At 41.6% G+C, this 24,401-nt stretch overlaps 1 protein-coding gene across 1 annotated transcript; it reads right to left on the bottom strand.

The window, feature by feature from the left end:
• Window positions 1-1,376: 1,376 nt before the first annotated feature.
• Window positions 1,377-20,726, bottom strand: LRRN1 (leucine rich repeat neuronal 1). The gene is made up of 2 exons (XM_072420440.1): window positions 20,629-20,726; window positions 1,377-7,366 (listed from the first exon to the last, which is right to left on the bottom strand). Exon 2 carries the CDS (start codon window positions 7,274-7,276, stop codon window positions 5,120-5,122), a length of 2,157 nt encoding a protein of 718 aa, XP_072276541.1. The 5' UTR covers window positions 7,277-7,366; window positions 20,629-20,726; the 3' UTR covers window positions 1,377-5,119.
• Window positions 20,727-24,401: the final 3,675 nt, after the last annotated feature.

The following is a 24,401-nucleotide window of genomic DNA, read 5'->3' as shown; positions in this document are numbered from 1 at the left end:
TTTTTTAAAAGCCTGCAAATCGCGATTAAGATACAGGTCAGCAAATCCGGCCGCTGGATGGTGAAAGCTGTCATTATTCACCAGCCTAAAATCTTGTCCATGGCAGGGATAGCAATGTTGGATTGGAACTACGATACTGATCCAAGGCCAGAATAGATGTGATTTGATGATGGGTCAAGTTATTCATCTGAATCTACCCGATCAGTATTACCCAACCATCCCCCATTGAGAATTATATTGGAATCCCCATTGATTCACTCTACAATATGAAGAATCCATTGAGGAACTGGTGACCCCAATTTGCAGCAGCTGTGACAACTTTCCTGGCTGTCCAATCTCACCCCTAGGGGGCAGTCCTACCCTCCAACCCCCCAACAAGAACATAAAGCTGACTTTGTGCGAAATTTGGCTGTTTTATTATCTTCAATTTCTCTTTTGCAGGCCGGACAATAACAATGCTCAATGGCAGCCAGCAGCGCCATTTATCAGCCCTCCTGTCCTTCTGGTGCTCCTTTTGTCCTTTGCCTCCCGACGGGCAGGTGATTTATCCCAATATGAGTCTTTCTGCGATCCCGCCATCACATTTGATGCATTTTTATCTTCCCACATTTAGGCCTCTGAGAGGTCCAGGGAGAGATAGGAAAGGCGGAAAATCATTTCCGGGCCCCAAAACAACCACATAACAGAGACAGATGGCGTGGCCCAAGCTGTAGATCTCACTGTATTGATCACATGTCTCTAATTCACCTTCGTAGAAAGGTCTCAGTGGCCCAATGTGTATGGGAACAGCTCAGGCTTTCCTCCTCACCACCCCCTATTATTAGAAATGCATTAAAAGTGACTTCTCACCTTAGATACAAAGTGACAATGTTGCATTGTGAGCACTGTATGGGGGGATTGAGGAAATGCTTCTTCCTGCCTGCAGCAGACTGGTGAAATCATCTCTGTCTCATGCAAAATTGTGATGGGTGAACCTGGGGGATCAAAATTAATGTCCTATTATTTGGCAAATGTTTGTATCCTTGGACCAGATTCATTCAAGGTTTGCTGGATCACCCAGGTCCTCCCTTGATAGTCTATCTTCTCCAGTCTTGGAGAGGAATTCCTACCATTGCAACCCATATTCAATGTACAGGGCTGTGGAATATGTTGGCGCTATATAAATACTGCTTAATAATAATAATAATAATATTAATGTCCATGAAAATAATGGAGCAAGCAGATTTTCTTTTACTGGTCATGTGACTATAATACAGACCCCCCTCCCAGTTCACAAATTGCTAACAGGGACTACATCCATATCTACAGACTAGATTCAGGTAAGAATTAACATTTTTTACAGATTTCTTAATTTCATTAAATGAAGAAAAGCAGCGCAGTGTGAAAAACAGGATTTATTTATTTCTTGATATAGAAAACAGCAGTGTTGTACAGAATAAAGTGAATCTAGCGGCTATCTCCATATTGGATCTCTAGGGCTCTATTGTGTGTAGTGACTTTTTTTCGCATCTGCAGAATTGTGCTTTGATCATGTGACATGCGCTAGAAGTCAGGTGATGTGCAGAAGGGAAGCGATCGACCGGGTCTGGCGGTGTAGACATGCGGGTGAGATGCTTGCATTGGGGTGAAGTACGATCTCTTCCTGAGGTCTCTATGCGTCTTATAATGCGTTACTTTTTAAAAAGTCTAAATATGCCGAGGAAATGAAAAGCGTTCGCTCAGCTGCACTTTTTTTCTTACAAAACTTACCAGAAACCTGGTCAATCCAAATTCAGAGTGCAAAGAAGATCTGCATAGGTCTGGGTCATCTGTAGGAGACCTGCAGCTGAAGTTCTGTGCAGTTTTTGAAGTTTCCAGTCAATGGGGACTTAGAACGACCTCTCAGGCCTTCCTATTGGTCAGTGAAGACCCCCTATTAAATAAACAGGCAATAGGAAAGCAGGAGGCATCAGAACTGTACCCAAGGAACAGATTGCACAGAGCATCAGCTGACCATATTTCCAGATCTGATAATTTGGATAATAAGTTTCTGCTTCTGGATTTGTATTCATCACACGCTCAATTTATATTGCCCAGGTTTATTCACCTTTACACCCCCGATCCTTCTACTGCAAGGAGAACTCCAGGTAATTGGGTCGGTGTGATACCCATTATTTGTTAACAGGAACAGCATCAATATTTGCAAACATCAGGTTAAAAAACTATTTCTCTGTAACCAAGTAGAAACTGCTGGGCTGAATTTCATTGTGTGCAATGCTCAATTCAATGCTACAGAAGCAGCTCAGTGCTGACAAATTATTTGTGTTTAATAATGACACAAAATAATTCACTTTATCAATTTTTATACCGATGATTGCATCTAGCATTTTTTCCTGGAGTTCTCCTACATGTCATCTCTGGAAACGGTCATTAGCGGCGGCAGCCAATCACAAAGCTGATAGTGATAAAGGGAAACAAGAATAGAAGTTATCAATTTGCCCCGATTAAGTCTATTGAGGGGCTCATTCAAGTGTTCATGATGTTAGTGTGCAGTATTTTGTGTATTGATGTACAATGCAATGAAGCATCGCATTATTTTGAATATTCTCACGCTACAACGCAGGTGATATTGCACAATGCAAAATGATGCCCTAAAATGTACTTATGTTATGGTGCCGGGGCTAGCTGCATTGGGGTGTAATTAAAATGGAAACACATGACATTATGTTACTGCAACGCATGGGCCAAAATCAGGCTCAGGTGTCAAGTTTGACCTTACTAACAAGTATGGCTAAATTTACATTAAGTTGTTATCTGCGTCTTAAATTTGTGACCACAGCAGTTTCCCTTTAAGACTATGCAGGTTTTAGATTCTGAAACCTGTGACCCTTTTTTACAAAGAGCTTCTCTCAGCTGCAGCGTTGGCAAGCTTTTTTAAGTTTCATTCTCGTGAGACAATCGATTTTCTGATAGCCGGCTTTCAAAATAACTACCAGCCTATACCAGCCTAACCTATTTTTGATGTTTTTTGCAAGACTTTGACCTCAAAATTTTACTTTTAAGGAGAAGAAAGACAGAGCAGGGCAGTCGTGGCACTAGGTCCTAGAGAATTAAAATGTGGCGAAGCAGGGCATGGGAAGCCATTTCTTTCAATTCACTAGGAGCCAGATACACAGAAGGCCAGCGCTATAACCACAGGCACTATAACCCACCATCTTTGGGAATCTCAAAGATGTCATGATTTCTAAGAAATAGCATTTTTTTACCAAAACAGCCTCCTAGGGTATAGAAGGGATGCACTGGACTCTCTCAGGTGCAGAGAGGGTGTATTGCTCTAAAAGCTCTAGAAGGAAGCTTTATCTTCTACTACAAAAGGGGGTCACTTTTAGGTTCCCCATAAGTCCAAAAATTCCAGAGAAGAGGTTGATACAACGATACAGTCAGTTCACTTGTTTGGCGGAGAAGAATCCATCGCGCTGGGCTTGGCTCCTCACTCTCCGGGCATAACCTCCAAAGCTCTTCCCATGCCAATTCAACAAGTGTTACCAAAGTGGGACTGGCTTGTCAATAAAGTCAGCCCTTTTCAAAAGGTTTGGAAAAAACGGTGAAATTGGAAAGCCCCAAAAATTAAAAAAACTAAGAATTGGGAGGAATAAAATCAACCCAAATAAATGGTGCGATACGCTATACTAGAATAACCAAAATAATCTAGTCCAAAATATTTCACTCTGCTGTCAGTCAGCAAAGCCAAAAAATACGCGGCCTGGCCAAAGTCTCTAATGCTGCCAAGGATTCATCTGTATACAGTCCGGATCTGTTTAGATTTTGGCCCTTTTGATGATGGTTCCATGACTCTTCTGCAGCCATGCAAAGTCAAAAGGTGTAGATTTGAACAATATTCTGCAGATTATTCTATCTCATTGAGTTTCGCTGGTTGAAGGCTCCTCAGAACTAGTAAAACGATGGCTTTTTGCAAATTCTGTCATTCTTGGAGGACAATGTTTTGAGTCGCGCTGCATCCTAGGGCAGCACTGCCACATCAATATAAAAACTGAGCCTAAAACATAATGGAAGTTTGTATTGATCGATGCCAAATGAATTACCATTCGCCTCAAGGGCTACATGCTAGGCGCCTGCTGTTTCAGCTGCTGGACTCTTCAGAGGGAAGTCACATTTATTTTACCAGCATGTTGCAGCATGATGGAGAATGGAGGTATAGAGGATAGTTTTACAACAAGGCAATCCTAAAAGTTGACAACTGATTAATAATGCACATTAGAAATTGTAACTTTCTTCAAGATGATAACAAAGTGGCAAATTTTCTTTAATAAAGAATTTTAAGATAGCAAGTTGACCAAGAGGAGATGGGGGAGGTTATAATATGTTTTCTATTACCCTCCCCCTGTAATTTATATCTTTATTTGTATAGTTTGGTCACCAGAATGCATCCATCCTATGCAGACATTGATGTAACTGGCTGGTTGTTGGTAAAAATCTCAAAGATTTCTGAATAAGAGCATTATGGGGAAAGAAGAAGAGTTGAAGGACCACTTGGAGGACCACAACTGTGCAGCTAAAGTTTTCCGGGCTTTGGAGCAGAAGGGTAAATGTAAAGCATATCCTACCACCAACCTCACCATGATCCAGCCATATAAAGATCCCATTCTTCTAACGCAGGAAATGCCTCTCATGTATAATTGTCTGTAATGGTCAAAGCCAGAGTGGACTAAGCAATTTTTAATCTCGCTAATGAACAGTGGGAATTTGCAGTGTTATTCAAACTCTCCATCTCAAGGGTTCAATTAAGAAAGGTAATGATGAGATGGCACTTTAAAAAGTAGCAGACGTGGCCCGCGGCATGGACTTAGAGCAGGGATTAAATTGACGTTCAATAATAATCTAATTGACAAGCATCTTCATGCTGAAACGTGGAGCCTTCATTTCTTGAGGAAAACGTCAATAGAGAGCATTTGGCAGCCTTTCATCATATTTTGGCCAGGCAGCGCATTCATTTTATACAAACAAGAAAAAAAAGTCAAAAGTAAAAAGGAACAGAAAAGGGGAAGGTAAAGAAAGAAAGAAGAGCGTGTTGTAGGTGTTTCCAGTCTTTGTGCTCATTGAAATGTTCGTATTGCATGAGTTACCACATGTAGTAACTTCGGGTGGTGTCTACCTGGGAGGTTTTGCCTTCTACTGTCCCTTCTTTGTCCTTCTCGCTGTCACCTTCCCACAGGCTGATGAGGGGTGGATACAGCTCATTGAGTGGAATTGATGATGTTTTTTGCATGTATTTCTTCAGGGAATGGCGATAGTTTTTCCTCTGGAATCTTTTGGCTGCATAAACTGAAACAGAAGCAAAACTGATGAGGGCGAAGATAGAACCCATGACGGCAGCCAAAGCCGCACTGGTCTCCTGGTCTGTGACAGCCAATGAGTAGGAAGTCCCCTTGGTGGTGACGTTAATGCAAGCCCGCTGAGCTTGTTGGTGTAAGCCAGATACGGTTAGACACACCTCATACTCTGTGGCAGGTTGAAGGTGGGTCAGATTGTACTCATGAACATCAGCAGGAACCCGGGCTGTATAGGTAATGTGAGGGTTGTCAATCCTCATGGTGGCCGAGGACCATTTGAGATTGGAAGCCAAAACACTGGAGCTAACCTTCCATGACACCAGGACAGAACTGGCCTCTGTTTGCTGAACATACAGTCTTAGAGCCTGTGACCCATCTAGAAGGGTTCCATTGATACGAAGTGTGGCAACCCTTGTGTCTGCTCCTTCTGAATTTTGTGCCACACATGTGTACCGGCCTGAATCTTCCACTTGAACATTTTTGATTTGAAGTGTGCCTTCATCACTCAGATGAAATTTATCAGATAGAGTCTCTGTTGTGACCTTGTGTCCCAAGGGGGTAACCCAATATATTTCTGGTTCTGGTTCTGCCATAGCTCTGCAGTCTAAAGCAACAGTCATCCCCAGGTCCAAGTTGAGGTGGCTTGGGAATGTATCTTGGGCAATCATGGGCAGACATTGTTCTCCAGTGGGGTCCTGAGCCAGGGCTTCTTTTACAGGTTGGCCTCGATATTCTGGGGGCAGGGCACAAAACATGGACAGCGGCTCCATAAAACGAATGGTGGTTTGGTTGGAGCCCATCCAGTGCAGGACGCAATCACAGCGCAGAGGATTGCTATGGATGCTGATCTCACGAAGATTCGGGAGGGACTCTACCGTCCCCTTGTAGACAGAGTTTAGTGCATTATTATTCAGCATCAAGCTCTCAAGGGTAGGCACATTACGAAAGGCCGAACGGTGGATGTAGGACAGTTTTGGATTGTTTGTGGCTTCAAGCTTTGTTAGTTCAGGGAGATTGTCTAAAGCGTACCGGTCAAGAGAAACTAACTCAGCCATATTGTTGATTCCCAGCTCCTTCAAACGTAACATGTTTTTGAAGTCTCCTTCTTGCACCTTTCTGATTGGATTTTTATTGAGATCTAAAAATTTTAAGTTGGGCAATTTCTGTAAAGCTCCTTGTGGCACTTTGCTTAATTTATTGTCATAGAAAGACAAACTCTCCAGGTTATCCAGTCCTAGAAAAGCATTCCCTGGGATGTCACTTAGGTACATCCCTGCTAAGACCAAACTTCGCAAATTGCTTAGAGGTTTGAAGTTCAAATCCAAAATCCCAATCACAGGGTTCTCCCCAATCATAAGTATCTCCAGATTGGGGGTGAATTCAAACCAACGACTGTCGATAATCCGTAGTTTGTTAGAATTTAGGTGTAGACGGAGCAGATTGCGCAAACCTGAGAAGGCACTCGGTGAGATGGAGCTCAACTGGTTATGGTTAATGTAGAGCTCCTCCAAGTTGGTCAAATCTTGCAAACAGTAATCAGTCATCTCAATTATCTGATTCTCCTCCAGATGCAGAGTCGTGAGCTGACTAAGATTGGACAAACCCACATCCTGGATGGAGGTGATGTTATTCTGAGAAAGATCAAGTTCTGTCAGGTTAGCTAGCTGTTGCAGTTCTCCGTTAGTCCGTTCAATGTTGTTGCTTTGTAGCAGAAGCACCTGGGTATCTATAGAAAGGTTCACTGGAATCCTAGTCAAGCGAAGGTCATTGCAGTCCACAGTTTTGGCCTCGCGGTAGGTGGACTGTGGCGTGAACCAGGGGCGGTTCCCACAGACGCAGAGTTGTGGGCATTCGATCACCGGAGATGAAGATTCTGCTAACGGGCTGTTCAGGAGTCCGAGAACAATCTGACAAACAGCCAGTGCCAGAACACCTCTCTGATCCATGTCTATGCCAAGATGCCAGCTGTAGAACCCAGAACGAGTGGGGTTAAGATGGCTTTTCCTGTTCGATTCCTGTCCAAGACTGAAGAGCACCTGCAAGAGAGAACAAGCAAAATTACTTTTAAATTAAAAACAAATTCATAAAACAGCAAACATTTACTAATACACATATGATGCACTCGTATATTTAAAGCAAGCAGCATATGCCATATGTATAGTGCCAGATCAGCTACTAATGTGGGCAACAGGATGACACCTGGCATTTTATTTTCCGGGATTTGGAGATAGAATGCCATCAGTATGACCTTCATTTAGAATGCCTTGTGCTCTGATAATCCTATCAAATATTTTCATATTTATTGAGGAATGTTATTTTAAACCTCTCACTTAGGAAATTGGTGTCGTTCTAAAGTAGCAGCTCTTTTTATGTCTTTTAATGCTTAGTAACCTCCAGGTTTCATTACCTGCTATAAAGAAGGAAATAAGAGGAAAGGGAGAGGAAGAGCAAACGGGAGAGGGAGGTTGTAGAGAAGAGAGAGGGGAGAGGAAAGAGGTGGGGAAGGGTAAAAGAGGAGAGGGGACAGCAGAAATAGCAATAGAAAATAAGAAAAAAAGGAGAAGAGGGAGAAAAAGAAGAGATGAGAAGATAAAAGGAAGAGAAGATTATATAATAGGGAGAGAAGAGAAGAAGGGAAGAAAAAGAATAAGAGGATAAGAGGGATAGAAGAGAAGGATCGGGGGAGGAGAAGAGAAGAAGGAGACAAGTTAAAAGGAGAGAAGAGGAGAAGAGAAGAGGGGAAGGGGAGAAGAGAGGAGATAAGAGGGGGAAAAGAGAAAAAGAGAGAAGAGGGGGAAAAGAAAAAGGAGAGAAGAGGTAGGAAGAGAATGGAGAGAAGAGAAACAGAGAAAGAAAAGGACTGCAACACTGCTAAAAATATGCTGGGCATAATAATCATGTATAATAGTAATAATATAATAATTATTTTGTTTTCCTTTATTTTTCTGGGTTTGCACTTAACAATATTTTTGATAAAGAGTTAAATACAAAAATATAAACAGGATAACATGGACAGAAAGATATCAAAACAACCAAATAAAAAAAGCATAATAATAAGGCAGTCACAAGGATATTTAGGGTGCAGGTGACACGTATCAACCAACTGGAGTTTATTCATATCAGGAAATGATATATGTTGTTTTATTAATATACAAATCAGATCAGTAATTTGGGTTCTGGTGTCTTTTGACCAGACTGCTAGCCTTTGGCACAAAAAAAAAACGCCTTGTGTGTCAAAAAATAAAAGTTAGGGAAATAATGGTGAGGATAAAGTTTAGGAAGAGGAGGACTGTACAGCAAGATCTTGTCTTACCATGCACCGAGAACTACCAGTACCAGAGTTTCTAAATCCTAAAATCCTGTCTACATGTACTTCAGCGACTGCTGTATGGCATCTTAAGGTGACAACATTGGAAAAAATAAGCCACTTGCATTCGCTATTCGAAGCTGTGTGGCAGGGTGACAATGCTGGAGCACAGTTTGCAGATTTGGACAGATCATTGTCACCCTCTAACAGGAAGTACCTAAAAAGGTTTATTTTATTGAATTCTGCATATGTTTGAAAACAACTTTTGAATTTACACATTAATGCCTATCTTTCTATGAGATTTTAGTAATTGAGTTTACACAAACTCTTATACTCAGGAAGTCAAAGGGAGATTTTTTTTACTGCAAAACTAGACTTTTTGCAATTTGCTTTTCCCCACAGTTAAAATGCATTTCAGAAGTGTGACCGCACTCTGAAAGAGATGTAAATTGAATCTTCACAATTAAAACCTTACCAATCCTGACCCGTCATTAAAGCACACAAACCAGTGACAAATGACAGACTCGCACCAATTGTAATCCAGTGTATCAGGCAGGACATTCACCCAGCCTATTGATACACAAATATCCTGACAGCTGGGAGGGCAGCCTCCTACAGAGGGCACAGAATGACAGATCATTATATGAGCTCCCCAATCCCTAGGGGGGTCACAGCTTGTGCCTGCAGATTGGAGATTTAAAGGCTTTACCACAAATCCAGAGTGAGTGTGAAACTGAAAATAATCTGGCCAGCTTGGTAAACTTTACAAAAGTGCAAGAAAAACTCCAAATTTGGGCTGATTTTTGCAGACCCCTTTAAGAAGCATTATACTTAGTGATGGCACAGACAGAATATAGGGATAATCGAAGAAAGGTGGGGGTGCTGGCAAGACTGGTTAAATGGCAGAGCAAACTGGGCAATTGTCCAAGTTCCCTTCTTCTTGAGAATCCCACCTGACAGATTGGCAGGGGGTGCAGGGAACTGGAATGCTATGCATTTGGGGCCCCTATATTTGCCCTGGAACCTATTTTGTGTAAACCAGTCCTTGGGTGATGAATGTCGTATTGTATTTAGGTCTAAAACAGTGTAAAAGGAAAGGTTCTCAATAGGCAGAAATGGGAGCCAAGGTTGGCCCCTTGCTTAGATAAGGACTGCATATGCAAGAAGAAAAGTGCCAAAAGCAGAACACAAAGTCCACAGTAAAATGTATCCTGAATCCTATGTACATACAAATCCAACGCATTTCGGACATGTAAAGAGCCCCCCCCCCCTCCTTTATCAGAGTCCTGTATTTTGAACAAAAGGTGTTCTGGACAGATGAAATTTGGGGATCCAGAGGGGTAATTAGTATGATTGCTCCAGATGCTGGTTAAGGCAAATGCACAGATAATCAAGAAGGATAATAAGGAGCAAATAAAATTGTAAAAAGAGAAACATGCTTCTAATCACAGAACGATTTGCATCTCCATCCAATAAAGCTAATCTCCAGACAAATAAACCTTCCCCCACTCTGATCTCAATGCCCTTTATACTCACCTAACACTGCCGACACAAGATGCTCCGGTCCTGTCTCATTTTCTGTATATAGAAAATGGTGGTTATTCTTCATGTGTTCATTGCCTGCATTTTGGATGTTTCTATTGGCTGTTCAGTGGTGGGGTTCTCTTAGGATACAAAAGAGAATGCAGCAGCAGTGGCGTCAGTGCAAGGGAGACTGTTGGGGACTCATTGGTGCAGGCAAACCTGCAGATTTAGATTAGCATGACCATGTCCAGAACAGTAATGTAAGAAATCAGGTCAGAAGATTTAGGTAATTATATTTTATTTAAGGTAAAAAAAGAGCTGCAGGATGGGTTAGAAGTAGGATTTTCCCCTCATCCCGTTTTAGTGACAATCGTAGTTTGCACAATTTTCAGATTCCTAATCACTTTCTGTATCACTGTCAATGGTCACCAGAAAGAATGAATCTATCCAAGGCAGTGAAATTGTTCTTCCAACCACTTACCAATATATTTTAAAAACAAATTTATGCATTTCCTTCTAATATGATATAAAACCCACAAAGTGGCCATATGGGAAACTGTAACCGGGCCTATAAGATCTGCCCCCTTCCCCCACCTCCAGCAATCAGATGAGCCAAGCGAATGCCATGTGAAGGAATAAGCAGCAGATTGTGTGTAGTGCGAGCGTGGCAGCCGTCCCTGACTCAGTGTGCGCCTGTAAATGAGCCACATCGTGCAGTGAATAGATTCTGCTTGCCTCTGCAGAACTGGAAGCCCTGAGAAAGGAGAATGGAGAGCGTACAGCAAGCACGCACACAGTGTATGGAGCACCCCTCGTTGCACGCATGGAGGCCGGCTCTGTAAACCACTGTTTGTCAACCTTTTAAATATGGGTGAACTCTTGAAATAACTTTCAGGTCTTCAGGGAACCCCTTCTATATAATTACTATATCCTCAGCTCACAATATATTAGTGTGATGGTCAATAGGAAGAATTCCTCTTACATTGCTGGCCATTGAGAAGAATGTCACCCTTACAGATAGCCAAACAGATCATTGGTGTCACTACACTAACCTGAGAGGCACAAACAGCTCATTGCTCAAGGAACCCCCAGCAACCTCTGGAGGAACCCTGGTTGAGGAACACTGCAGTAATTGTGTGTGCACCGCTATGCCATCAACATGGCCTACCTGGAAGGTAAGGGTGAGGCGGTGACCTGAAGGGCTAGGGTTGGGGGTTGGGTTTTGGGTACATTAGCTTGTGTTTAATGTTAGGCACCAGTCTGGGAATAAAGTTAGGCACTAGGAAGTGGGTAAAGGTTAGGCACCAGAAAAGAAAATTCAAGCAAGTTTTGATTATTGAGACAGGTTACTTCCCCCCTACAAATAAAAATAGGTCTTCCCATCCCTTAGAAACTGAACAATAGGCAAATCTTTAAACTCATTTAGATAAAAATTTGTTAACACAAAACGCTTAGACTGTATTAACTTTTAGACAGCTTTTTTCTGAGCTTTTGTAAACTCTGTATATGGGATTTCCATCTAACTGTATGTGATTTTTGATGTTGGTATTTTTGGTATATGCATTTATGTTAGCCAGTATGATGGCTTTATTAAAATAAATAAAGTAACTTTGTTTTTACATCATTTTGTATGTGGTTTTATATGAATACAGATGCCTGCAAGGTCCCTATCTTTTCAAATAGAACTTTAAATGTTTAAACTCATATTAAGGAGAGTGAAAATGCTTAGGGGATTTACGGCAAAAAACAAAAAAATCATAAATAGATATTATTATGGACATACCCCTATGAAAGATAAATATAAACTTTAACACAAAGTTCTGCGAATACGATGAAATTCAACTGGTTCCTTGATAAATACTTTCCAACAAATAGGGTAACAATCAGCCCATGGAGAATAACAAAAATGGAAGAAAAGTCTCAATCTACAATGGGTTTCGCAATTCAGCTTCCTCAGGTGAGGTAGAGACTTAGATAACCATAAATGTCTACAAGAAGGTTTGGAGAAGCTTGATAGAAGGCAAAGTCTCAATCTTAGACGTTGATTTTAAAAATGACCTCCCCCAGCTGCTTTCACAACCTTGGTAGGTATTGAGAAGGAAGGGGTTAAGATTAGGTACCAGGCTGGGGAAGTTTAAGCTTTAGGTACCAGAAAGGAAAGGTTAGGCACGAAGAAGAAAGGGGTTAAGGGTATGGACCAGGAAGGAAGGGGATTAGGATAGGCACTAGGAAAGGGGTACGGGTTAGGCACCAGGAAAGATGAGGTTAGGATTAGGCACCAGGCTGCGGAGCTTTAGGCACCAGAGAAGAAGAGGTTTAGGTTAGGCACTAAGGAAGGGGTAAACGTTAGGCACCAGGCTGGGGGGGTTTAGGCTTTAGGCACCAGCTTTAGGTAAGAACGTGGGTTAGATTTTGGCTCCAGGCAGAAAGAGGTTAAATTTAGGCAGCAGGATTGGATTTTAGCACCAGAGGTTGGACATCTGGACAGGTTTGGTAATTTCAGCAGAATTAGGTGACATTTCTTTTTTTAAAAACTGACACCTACAAAGTGAAAGGCCATCCAGACTTGGACATGTTGCCATAGCAGAACTGAGCTACCCACAGCGATGTTACAGAATTTTTTTGGCAGTCGTACTCCCCCAGTAAAGTTTTAGCGCTGATATTAAACACTGACACATACCTACGGCGAGTGAGAGCACCACGGTGATATGACATTGCCGTGCAGAGTGCTGTGAGATATGAGCTCCAATTCATCAAGCTGCAGGAGCGCTTAAGGCACCTGGGACCTCACCTGTACACAGAATGTGCAATTATTAATAGATTCTGAGCAAGGGAAGCGCTGAACTCCAGGCAAATGGCTAAATACAGAAATGAAATACGTGTATGCGAGTGGATAGTGAGGTTGAGCTTCAGTAACACCTAAAAACAAAATAATATTTTAGCAGCGGGTAGCCTAGGTTTCTGTTGTCCTTGAGGAAAAAATATTGTGAAAAAAGGACACAACGTTGTGCCCATATCTTTGTAGTCGCAGAGTTTGCACAGATCTGAAAGGCGACAACTGTTATTTCTTTTGTGTGTTACTTTTTGTCACAACCATTTTGTGCCACTATTGTGGACAAAGCGACTGATGAAGGTGTAACTGGAAAGCTTTGCATCCCTCCCATGTTGCCCCCAAGCCACATAAAACTTTACACCAGTATGCACATTTCCCTTTCCTGATCTTCCCCTCCCATGTTGGTGCATTTGGATGCTCTATTTACTCTCCAGAAACCATAACAAACCACCAGAATTGTTCCCCATTGACTTCAATGGTGTTTTCGGATTCAGAATCCAGAATTGTTTTGACCAGTTCAGCCCTAAAACTGAAATGGGACAAGTTCCAGCAATACCACGAAGGCCAAATTAAAAATCGCAGACCAAATTAAAAATCTGCTACATTCAAGTTTATCCATATTTTGCCTATTAGGATTCGGCAGACTGCGTTTAGGGTTTAGGGGTCTCTAACAACTGTCACAAACCCAGCACAGACCTGCTTCTTTCACGCTGGTTCCTTTGAATACTTGTTCACATGACTTCTTCTGTGTAATAAATTCTTCCACGTGACCCCCCAGCAAGACATCTGGCATCATGGCCTCATTGCCATGCAAATCACAGCCCTGGCAGGGGGCATGCCTAGTAATCCCACACCTCAACTGGGAGCACAAAAACTAATCATTGCCCACTGAAAGGACAGGAGGAGGAGGGGAACTTCAAATGGCACAAAGAGGGAAACAAGACTAACCGTGCAAAGTAACAATGGAAGGAACATCACCTAATACAGCAAGGTGCAATAGCTGTACAGAACCAACAATGTGCCATAAATAAAAGAAATGGGCTTCCAGGCTCTTTTCTGTTGTTTTCCAGTGCTTTCACCTTTTCATTGCTAACCCTCACTTCCCCATTCTTTCTTTTCTTTCACTTTCCCCTATAATTTCTTTTTTCAAATGCCATATGTTCCTTTACCTTTATTTGCCTTCTTCCCCTTTCCCATCTTTTTTCCCCTCCTTATTTTCTATGTTCTCCTCACCCCTTCTATGTTTTCCTTGCTTTTCCTTCCTCTTATTTTCTCTTCCCTCCTTTCCTTTCCTTTTTCCATCAATCTCTCCATTTCCAATCTCTCTCCAAACTCTCCATTCCTCTTTTTCCTTTCATTTATTTTCCTTTTTTTGTTTTGCTCTTCCTTTTCTCTTCTCTTTTCTCTCCTTCTTTCCTTTTCTTTCCGTTCTTTCCTCTCTTCTCCCATTATTTTCTTTCCCTTTCTTTCTTTTCTTCTCCCCTCCTTTCCTTTTCTTTCTGTCCTTTCCTCACCCATTATTTCCTTTACTTTCTCTTCTCCCCCCTCCTTGTCTTGTCTCTTCTCTCCATACCATGTCCCTTCTTCCCTCCTTTCCTTTTCTTTCTGTCCCTTCCTCTCCTTACCTTTCCTCTGCTATTATTTCATTTTCTTTCTCTTCTCCCCCTCCTTGTCTTGTCTCTCCTCTCCATACCGTGTCCCTTCTCCCCTCCTTTCCTTTCCCTTCCTCTCCACTATCATTATTTCCTTTCCTCTCCTTCTCTCCCCTCCTCAGCTCTTCTTCCTCATCTTCTCCTCTTCTATCCTCTGCATTCTTTTCATTCCCCTGCTTCTCTCTCCTCTTTTCCATCCCTATGATATTGGACGATTTCCCACAGCTCTCCCCTCCACCACCATCCAATGACCGGACAGTGAAAACAGAAGCAGCAGATTTATGAGCTATCTCTCTGTCACTCTGCTCTCTCATCCTTTCAGCTTGCTTCTGGTATTACCTAACCCTCCTCCTCTCTAAGCTTTACTGTACAGTGATTGAAAGAATCTGATACCAGGTCAGGGTCAGACACTTACATTGCTTGTATGAAACATTTACATTTAAAGATGTTTTATGAATCCAGAGCTGCATCTGTGTGTTTATGTCTGCTTGGAGAACAGACTGGCCATACAAGTGGCAATTTTAGTCAATTTTAATACATTTCCATCCACCAGGGTTTGCAAATACAAAAGCAACTACTTGCTATCAATGAAGAAATCTTCAATGCAGTGACAAAATTATTGAAAGACCAAATTGAAAATAGGAAACACATAGCAATTTCATCTAAATCAACCATTTTTTTCTGCTTGGTCTAATTGGGGTAATTTTGATATTATCTTCTTACATAATGTAGGTCTCCAATACCTTTGTGAAAAAAATTGGAATCAAAATTGCCTCATGGATGACCAGCTTGACTTGAGGCTTTCTGGATAAAAACCACAGGGTGCAAAAGGCTGTGATTGAGAGATTGAAGACATGCTGAGCATTGTTGTTCCACCTCCCCTCCAAACCAGCTGCATCTATTTCTCCTCAATAATGGAAGCTGCATAGCGGTCGGATTATTACGGCATTACATGCGATTACTTGTGTGAAATGCGGGTCACTGGGGTGATTACCGCTGCAATATTACAAATGACTCCACACTACTCCGCATCATCGCAGAGCTAATGTGGAAAAATGATCCCAAAGGGTTGGCTCTGACATTTATTAGCGTGCAATAACCCCAGCGCTGGCAGCATGTGCCCCGAGGTCCACAGACCAGAACCCAGTCTGAGACAAAATTGCACATTTTATTTTATTTGAGTTTTTCTTTGATGTCAGTGTCCTGTGATCTCAGTTCAAATCTGAGCTGTGATCAGTTCAAATCTGACAACACCAGCTCCTGGGGACCAAAGATTGCCATAGGGCCCTTGAATTCACAAAATCAGTTCCTAGATCCCCAGAGCTATATAAATGTATAATAATAATATTAATATTATGTGACTGTGGAGGACATTGGAGTGTCAGCTCCTCTGTACAGAGGCTGATGGGACTGGCTCAGTGTTTTTTCTGTACAGAATTGCGATATATGTCACAGCTATATATAGTGTGTGACTATGGGGGAACACTAGAGTGTCAGCTCCTTTTAACAGAGACTGATGGGAGGGGCTTAGTACAGCACTCTGGTATATGCCAGAGCTATATAAATGTATAATAATAGTGTGTGACTGAGGGGGGCGCTTTAGAGTGTCAGCTCCTCTGTACAGATACTGATGAAACTGGCTCAGTGTTCTCTCTACAGCACTGCGGTATATGTCAGGGCTTTATAAATGTGTAATATTAGTATGTGACTGTGGGGGCACATAAGAGTGTAAGCTTCTTTGGTACAGAGGTCAATATGACTGGTTCAGTGCTCTTGTCAGTCATGTCAGCTGGTTCCTTAGGTTCCCCGGTGCCCCCAGTACCACAATTGTCTCTGGTGTTACGGGTGAGGATAATGAATTTAGGAGTAATACAGAAGATTAACACCGCAGTCATTTTTTTACAATGATTAACACTGGAGCAATATAAAATATTAAACACAGTAATAAACAGAAACAGCTACAATTATTAGGCGCAGATTGTAACTACAACTCAGGGCTCCGCTGGAGTCGTAAACATTATTACTTCTGCAACGCAAAGGGGCACAAAACTAATAAAGTTGATGAAAACTGCAAAAACACTTTATAATATCACTGCAGGGGAATAATGAGAGGTTCATGAACAGCCCGGGTTATATAATATGCAGGCAAACGGGGTGAACACGCCTTGCTGGAGTCACATGGGAGTGTGATGTCATAGATAGGGGAATATATGCTGCTGTGTGATGTCATAGATAGGGGAATATATGCTGCTGTGTGATGTCATAGATAGGAGAATATATGCTGCTGTGTGATGTCATAGATAGGGGTCAATATGCTGCTGTGTGATGTCATGGATAGGGGTCAATATGCTGCTGTGTGAGAGAGTGGGGCCTTGTGCAGAACTGACTTGGGTCCCCCTATCCTCCCACCCCAAACTACTTAATAGCACATCTTTCACAAAGCTTCTGGTTTGCATTGACAAATTGAGCTGGGGACACAATACGACAATACGGAGAGATTCGGGAGTAACAGGGTCGCTGTTGGGGGCCCTGTTAACTGAGGAAAGTCCTCACTTTGCACCTCTCTATGTCCACCCCTAAGTGCCATAATGTCAAATGTAGGTAAGCACATGGAGTCACATGTCCCAGGTGAGTGAACACCTTTCTTGTGAGATGGGCACAGGGAGAGCAACACTTTTTGCAAGATGGATTAAAAAAAGACTCCAGAAGAAAAGCCCGAGGTAGGACTTGTCCAGAAGTGTTTTTAAAAGCCAGCTTATTTTAAAAAGCTGACACTTTTTGGGTTGTAAAGGCCCTCCTTCATCAGGGCTTGAGGGATAAAAAGAAATGAATACAAAAAATAGAAAGTGCACTAATGAATCTGGGATGTTACAGAGGGGTAATTATGATGCAAAGATCTGCTCCAAATGCTATTTTTCTTCTTTAGTATTCCTAAGGTTCTGATGAACCCCCAAAAGGTGTATGAGACATTTCAGGACATTACTAGACTTTTCCAGCTTACTCTATTTTCTGTTGATCCTAGAAACACGTCAACCTATGACCGGTCAGTCTTTGGAGCTGCCTAAAAATAATCCTTTGACACAAATGGCCCAGCATCCCCACGTTCTTCACTCAGTTTTGTGACTGTAATATCATGATAACTGATTTGACACATACCCACCTAAATATTGTAGGTAAGTAAATGCATGCATACACAGGGCAGTGATGTCATAGGTAAAGCAATGACATCACTGCTGCTGATGCAGGAAAAGCATGCATATTGGTCGCAGGTGAGGACGCCAAGGTAATACCTAACATGAGCTGCTAAGATACTTTTGCTGCCAGGGAACTAGGTAACTAACGAGACAACAGAGAATTGCAGAGATATCGGGTCACTGGGGATTACTGGCTCCAACCAGTCACAATAATGAAGCACTGACATGGAGATCACAGGGGGATTAATGGCTGCAAGAACACACAGCCAAATTCCAAACCCACAGGAATGAACCAATCAGAATGGCTTTTCTCAGAGGCCTAATAATAAAGGTGGAAATAGCTCTCTTTCTCTCTCTGTTGTTGTACGCAATGTTTTTTCTTATTTATCCATCTGCATTAGGCAATTTCTCCTGGATTTCGACCAAAAAATATTCGTCTTATTACACTTTGCAGAAGACTATGAAAGTCATAAAGACAATTGGATTTTTTATTTATGAATAATATGCACATCTTAAAACAGATTATTTTCATAGAAGCTGGAGAAGGAAGTTTACTTATTTTATTTACTCAAATTTACTCCCATGGGGCATCTATGTTCAGCCTGGGGAGAGACGTGGAGGAATCACCCCCAGGTACTGGGCTATCAGATGAAGCTTTCCAACCAGATCCAAAAATCTGAATATGTTTCAAAATGAACAATTTGTGATCCAAGGTCAGATAACAGTTCATGCAAAAATTGGCCAAGGATGGTGATTGAGAATGATTCTTGGGTACCACGACTGATTTAGCTTGGTGTATTCTTCCTGAGGATTATCATTAATTTTAAATTATGCGTACTAATGTCAAAAGAATGCGACCAATCACGGACAGAACCATACATCAGTTAGTAGTTGTTTGACATATCCACCATGACTTCATGACCACATCCATAGTTAGCAATCTGCCAACCTCTACAAATGAGCCTATTGTATGGAACAGAGATTTGCTATATCAGTTCACTTATTTGTTGGGAAACATTTGTTTAAAATGACTGTTATCAACTATTTCTGTATCCAAAGACCGACCAGAACGTGAAACCCCATTTAACATCCATGGGTCCGTTTACCCAATCCCAGACATGGCTGAGAAGGTCACATGAACATTGACCTAGACTAAAAGATCATATCAGTTATGAAGAGGTCACCAATCTGTTGTATTGGATCAATAAAATATCGCAATGGAACACAGCAAATGATTAATCAAAATTCTAGGTCAATAAATCATGCTGATAATCAATCATTTGATGACTGGCTTGAATCACAAGCACACATCATCATCATTCAAGATCAGTAATCAATGTCACGTGTTCATAAAGATATAACACTGAAATCAATGACTACAGGATCACAACTTTTTGAATAAATGACTAATTACCAATATTATATATGAATCGTTATTATGATATACTATATAATATACCAAGAGATCAGAAACACATCAATAAGTAGATCATCAGCACAGGATACATTTGCACCGATCTGCATATATCACCTAATCAGTGAACAGGATCAATCTAAATTCTCTCTAGATCACTGACACATATTGAGGGTTCACCAAAACATCATAAGATCACAAGTATTTGATGTTAGGTAAGTGTATAGTACTTTGTTCCTACAGCTCTGGGGTTTCAAATCCTGCAACTTTGTCACTGTGCTAGTCCTAGTTGAATTAATTTCCCCCACAATCATGTAACTGCAGGGCAATTAGATTGTGAGCTCTTTGGAGCAGACTTGTACCTGAGCAATTTTATTGTTGGTGCTAAATTATTATTAAGTCTCGGCTAACCATAATTTGTTGGAATAAGGGTTATACATCTAATAACAAGTCACTATGGATCACAACAAGATCACTTGATCACTATGTAAAGATTGGGAAGTAACAACAGATCCCTGGCATACAGAGACACCTAACAAGGCGTGACAACACACCAGCTGTTATAGTCAGGACAAATCATGCTGGATCCCACACAAAGGATCCATAGGATCTATTCTTCGTCGTCCATCTGGGATTTCATTGAATTATCCCCCCTCCATCAATAGTCTAGCATTGTAAATGGATTTCCAGTGTTCTCATATAATACAAAAGTTTAATCCAAATGCACAATGATATCAGCCCTTACCAGACCCCTGCCCCATGCCAATCCACGCATCTGACCACCTGAGCACTCACTGCATGCCATATACTGTACATACAACACACAGGACACACCTCACCGTCACCACAATCCCTGCAACAATCCGCATCCACACAAAGGTATTTCTCAGCTAAAATGATCTTATAAAATCCACAACACTGTTACATAAATTCATATACACAGCACAAACCGGGAGACATCAATGATGCGCTGCATTGTGCTTTCAAGGACAAAGATTGTATTGTACAAACACATACACACACTTTGCATTAAACAGAAACATCTATACAACCTATATAGAGGTCAAGTAAACACACACACATATACACTTTATACTACACACAAGGGGCTTGGGTTGTGCTGTACACAGGGACACTTTGCAGGCTCCATCTCATTGTACACAAACACACAAAGACACACATTGAATTGTGCAGAATATACAGAACACAATCACACAAAGCAACACAAAATGCAACAATCTATTATAAATACTGGAACACATACAGACACTTTTTATAGCACAGACAAGGACACAGGTTATACTGTATAACTGCACAAGGCAGAGCCATTGCAGGGAGCATGCACAGTGTATACAGTAAGCTGCACTGACTTACCTCTTTGTGTTGTGTCCCTCCAGCAGTGTTACATGTCCCTTGTATGTCACTGCACCCACTACCCCTTTCCTGAGTCTCCCCCCATGTAACCTCACCCCTCTCCCTCCTCTTACAGACTGAGCTTGCCTGCCTCCTGCCCCTGGGGTAAGTCCAGAATTGGTCAGCTGATCAGTGAGCTGTGATTGGCTGCTGCCTGGAGCTCCATCTGCACCAGGAACAATGGATGGAGGAGGCTGGGAGGAGGGGGGACCAGGCTGACAAAGTGGACAGCAGTGGGGAGGAGGGAGAAGCCAGGCAGGTGTACAGCAGATTGTCCAACTTCTTTTATTTCTGATTGTTATAGGGCTGCATGGTGCAAACAATTGCCAGTGTCAGATCAATGCCTGGAGGGAAGAGAATTCACACTTCTATTATTATTATTTACAGAGCTGTGATCTAAGTCACACCCAGCACATACACTGCAATATCAAGTAATGCAACAATCAAATATTTTTATTTCATATGACAGAGAGGATAAAATACAAACCTGAATCTTTGTGATTGCTAATCATGTAGTCAATATTGTACTCCTCTGTACAGAGATTGATACAACTGGTTCTATGTCCTCTGTGCAGCGCTGTGGTTAATGTTTGAGCTATATAAATGTATAATAATAGTGTGTGACTGTGGGGGGGACATTAGAGTGTCAGCTCCTCTGTAGAGACTGATAAGACTGGCTCAGTGTTCTCTGTATAGTGCTGCGGTATATGTCAAAGACTATAAAGAACAATAGAGTGTCAGCTCAGGCAGTAAATTAGTATTGCGTGACTGTGGGGGAACTTTACTTTGTATTTTCCATGTAGCGTGAGTAATAAGACTGGCTTAGAGTTCTCTGTACTGCACTGCAGTATATGTCAGAGCTGCATAAATGTATATTAATAGTGTGTAACTGTGGGGGGGACATTAGAGTATCAGCTCCTCTGTACAGGGACTGATGGGACTGGCTCAGTGTCCTCTGTACAGCACTGCAGTATATGTCAGAGCTATCTCTGTGTTATTCTAGGACTGGTAATTGGGGTTGTATACAGTGCACATAGTTGGCACTCCACAATAGGGGGTGGGAGTCTCTCTTTTTAATGCATGGGAATTCCCAGGATCTGTGATGCAAAATGCTACTGATTCTCTGCGCAGGGTTAGAGGTCACAGGTTAAAGGCCACAGATACCTCTTTTCAGGATCCCATCTGCCCCTGGAGGCAGCAATAGTGGGATTGGGGCTAATTTGCCTTATGCAAATTCCTACTGCATTCACCATATCACCAGAACTTTGGCTGCGATAGAAGTGATTGATCCTTTCTGCACTCACAGCTGTTCCTAAAACAATGAATTCCATCACAATGGGGCTTGTTCCTCCCATTTTCCCAGCATCATTCTGACCCTCTCTAGGTACCACCAATGGGCACTTCCAACCCATCACCCCCATCGTACACAAAGCAATGTGCACCCTCAGCCTGGTATTCCAGAATCAAATCCAATGCAACCAACTGGGTATCAAAACAAAATAGATTCCACTGTATAAACCCAAAAAAGGGTAAATTTGTATTGGATTACAATACATATGTCATGTGACCAGCTGGGTGATTTTTATTTTTATATACTTTTATTAAAAAAAGGATCAGAACCCACTGGATTAGTATGACGGCTATAGATGATGGAACCTCTATAATGTTCAATTTGTTGTTCACTTTCTTTAAAAATTCTCTCAGGGCTACTAAGTTAGAACAAGGGACCTACTGGGGCAGTCTACGGGTGATCAGAAGAATCAGATTTAAAATACAAGTAGTCCTCGGGCCAACTTTTGGTACTGTTGTACATGAGAACAGCTCAGTGTTCTCTGTACAGCACTGTGGTATGTGTCAGAGCTATGTAAATGTATATTAATAGTGTGTGAATCTGGGGGACATGTACATGTACAGAGACTGATGGGACTGGCCCAGTGTTCTCTGAACAGAGCTGCGGTATATGTAAGAGCTATATAATTGTATAATATAGGTGTGTGACTGTGGGGACATTGGAGTGTCAGCTCCGCAGCCCAGATACTGATGGGACTGGCTCAGTGATCTCTGTACAGCACTTCCGTATATGTCAGAGCTATATACATGTATAATAATAGTGTGTGACTGTGGGAGGACATTGGAGTGTTAGCTCTTCCATACAGAGACTGATGGGACTGGCTCAGTGTTCTCTGTACAGCATTTTGGTATATGTCAGAGCTATATAAATGTATAATAATTGTGTGTGACTGTGGGGGGACATTAGAGTGTCAGCTCCTCTGTACAGAGACTGATGGGACTGGCTCAGTGTTCTCTGTACAGCACCATGGTATATGTCAGAGCTATATAAATGTATAATAATAGTGTGTGACTGTGGGGGCATTAGAGTGTCAGCTCCTCTGTACAGAGACTGATGGGACTGGTTCAGTGTTCTCTGTACAGCACTGTGGTATATATCGGAACTATATAAATGTATAATAATAGTGTGTATGATATTTTTGTCTCGTGCACATTACACGCCGGCGTCTACAAACACATCCATGGAATTTGGGACATTTTATCCCTGAGTGGCAGTGACAGGTGTCAGCAGACACAAATGACAACTTCATGGAGAGATGTAGATATTTTAAAATGAGCAGAGCAGGAGTAAAATAAACAGAACAAGGCCAGACGCGGGGAGTGACAACAGGTGTCACAAATCAGGAATGCGTCTGCTTCGGCCCCCTGCAGTCACCCTAAATTTAAACACATTTTCACGCCCACCCAGCAGGCATCACCTAGGATTAGCCAAGTGAAGAAATAACTTCCCTGAGCTGAGACATTTATAACAGCAGAATTCCTGCCCAAAATCTAATATTTGGTCATGTATGGTTTGCTTTGCCAAGTGCTTCAGGAGATTGGGGAAATGCTTCTTCCAGCCTGCAGCAGAATGATGACACATCACAGCCTTGGCAAGTCACTGACTGGTTAAAGGTGAAGCTTTTATGATAATGGACCTGGCTATATATTGAGACTAGTCAGAGATTTCTTTGTGTTTACCAAACACTGTGGTGCCATCAGAAATTTGAGAATTGGAGGAAAAAAGGAGGGGGGATGATGAATCTTCTTTAGTATCCTTTTCTTTTTTTTTGTTTTGGGTAATACAATCTCAAGTTTCACAAAACAAAAAATAGACAAAAAAGTGTGTTTGCTTTGTTTGGAAAATAAATAATTGGTTAAAAATAGAAAATGTTACCATTTGTACCCCTCAGACTGAAATAGAAGAGGATCAGATATCAGCAGATGTGAATGTGCAGAGCGGTGATAGAATTTATCAATGATTTTTTAACGTTTGATATAAAAAGTATCAGCAAGTTTCCACAACAAATCAACATTTGGAGATCAAGAAGAGGAACACTTTATATTAAATATAAGGTAAATGCCCCGGCTTCTTTTGCAGACCATTAAAAAATGAATACGCAAGCAATGATTGGTTAAACTGACAAATGTTTTTTTTTAATATATTTTATATTTTAATTTTTATAGTCTCTTTTCAAAAATTGAATCATTTGGAGACTGATGAAGGTTTCCTTGAAAAAAACACTCTGTAATTGTAAATAATTTTATATAGAGGTGCATATATCCCCACAAAGAGGAGGAAATAGGGTCGGGGGACTTGGCTGTGACAGAGGGACAGTCCCTCCAAATCAGGGGCAGTTGGCATGTATGAAGAGGGGCATTTCCTCTAAATCAGGGCCATTTTA

This window comes from Pyxicephalus adspersus, chromosome 8 (assembly GCF_032062135.1).
Source record: "Pyxicephalus adspersus chromosome 8, UCB_Pads_2.0, whole genome shotgun sequence".
Classification (NCBI taxonomy): domain Eukaryota; kingdom Metazoa; phylum Chordata; class Amphibia; order Anura; family Pyxicephalidae; genus Pyxicephalus; species Pyxicephalus adspersus.
Note: the sequence above shows the minus strand (reverse complement) of the source record. Positions and strands in the feature narration are given on the sequence as shown.

What these genes read in the sequence shown, in the direction of transcription:
- LRRN1 (XM_072420440.1), bottom strand. Translation starts at nt 7,276, where the DNA reads ATGGATCAGAGAGGTGTTCTGGCACTGGCTGTTTGTCAGATTGTTCTC.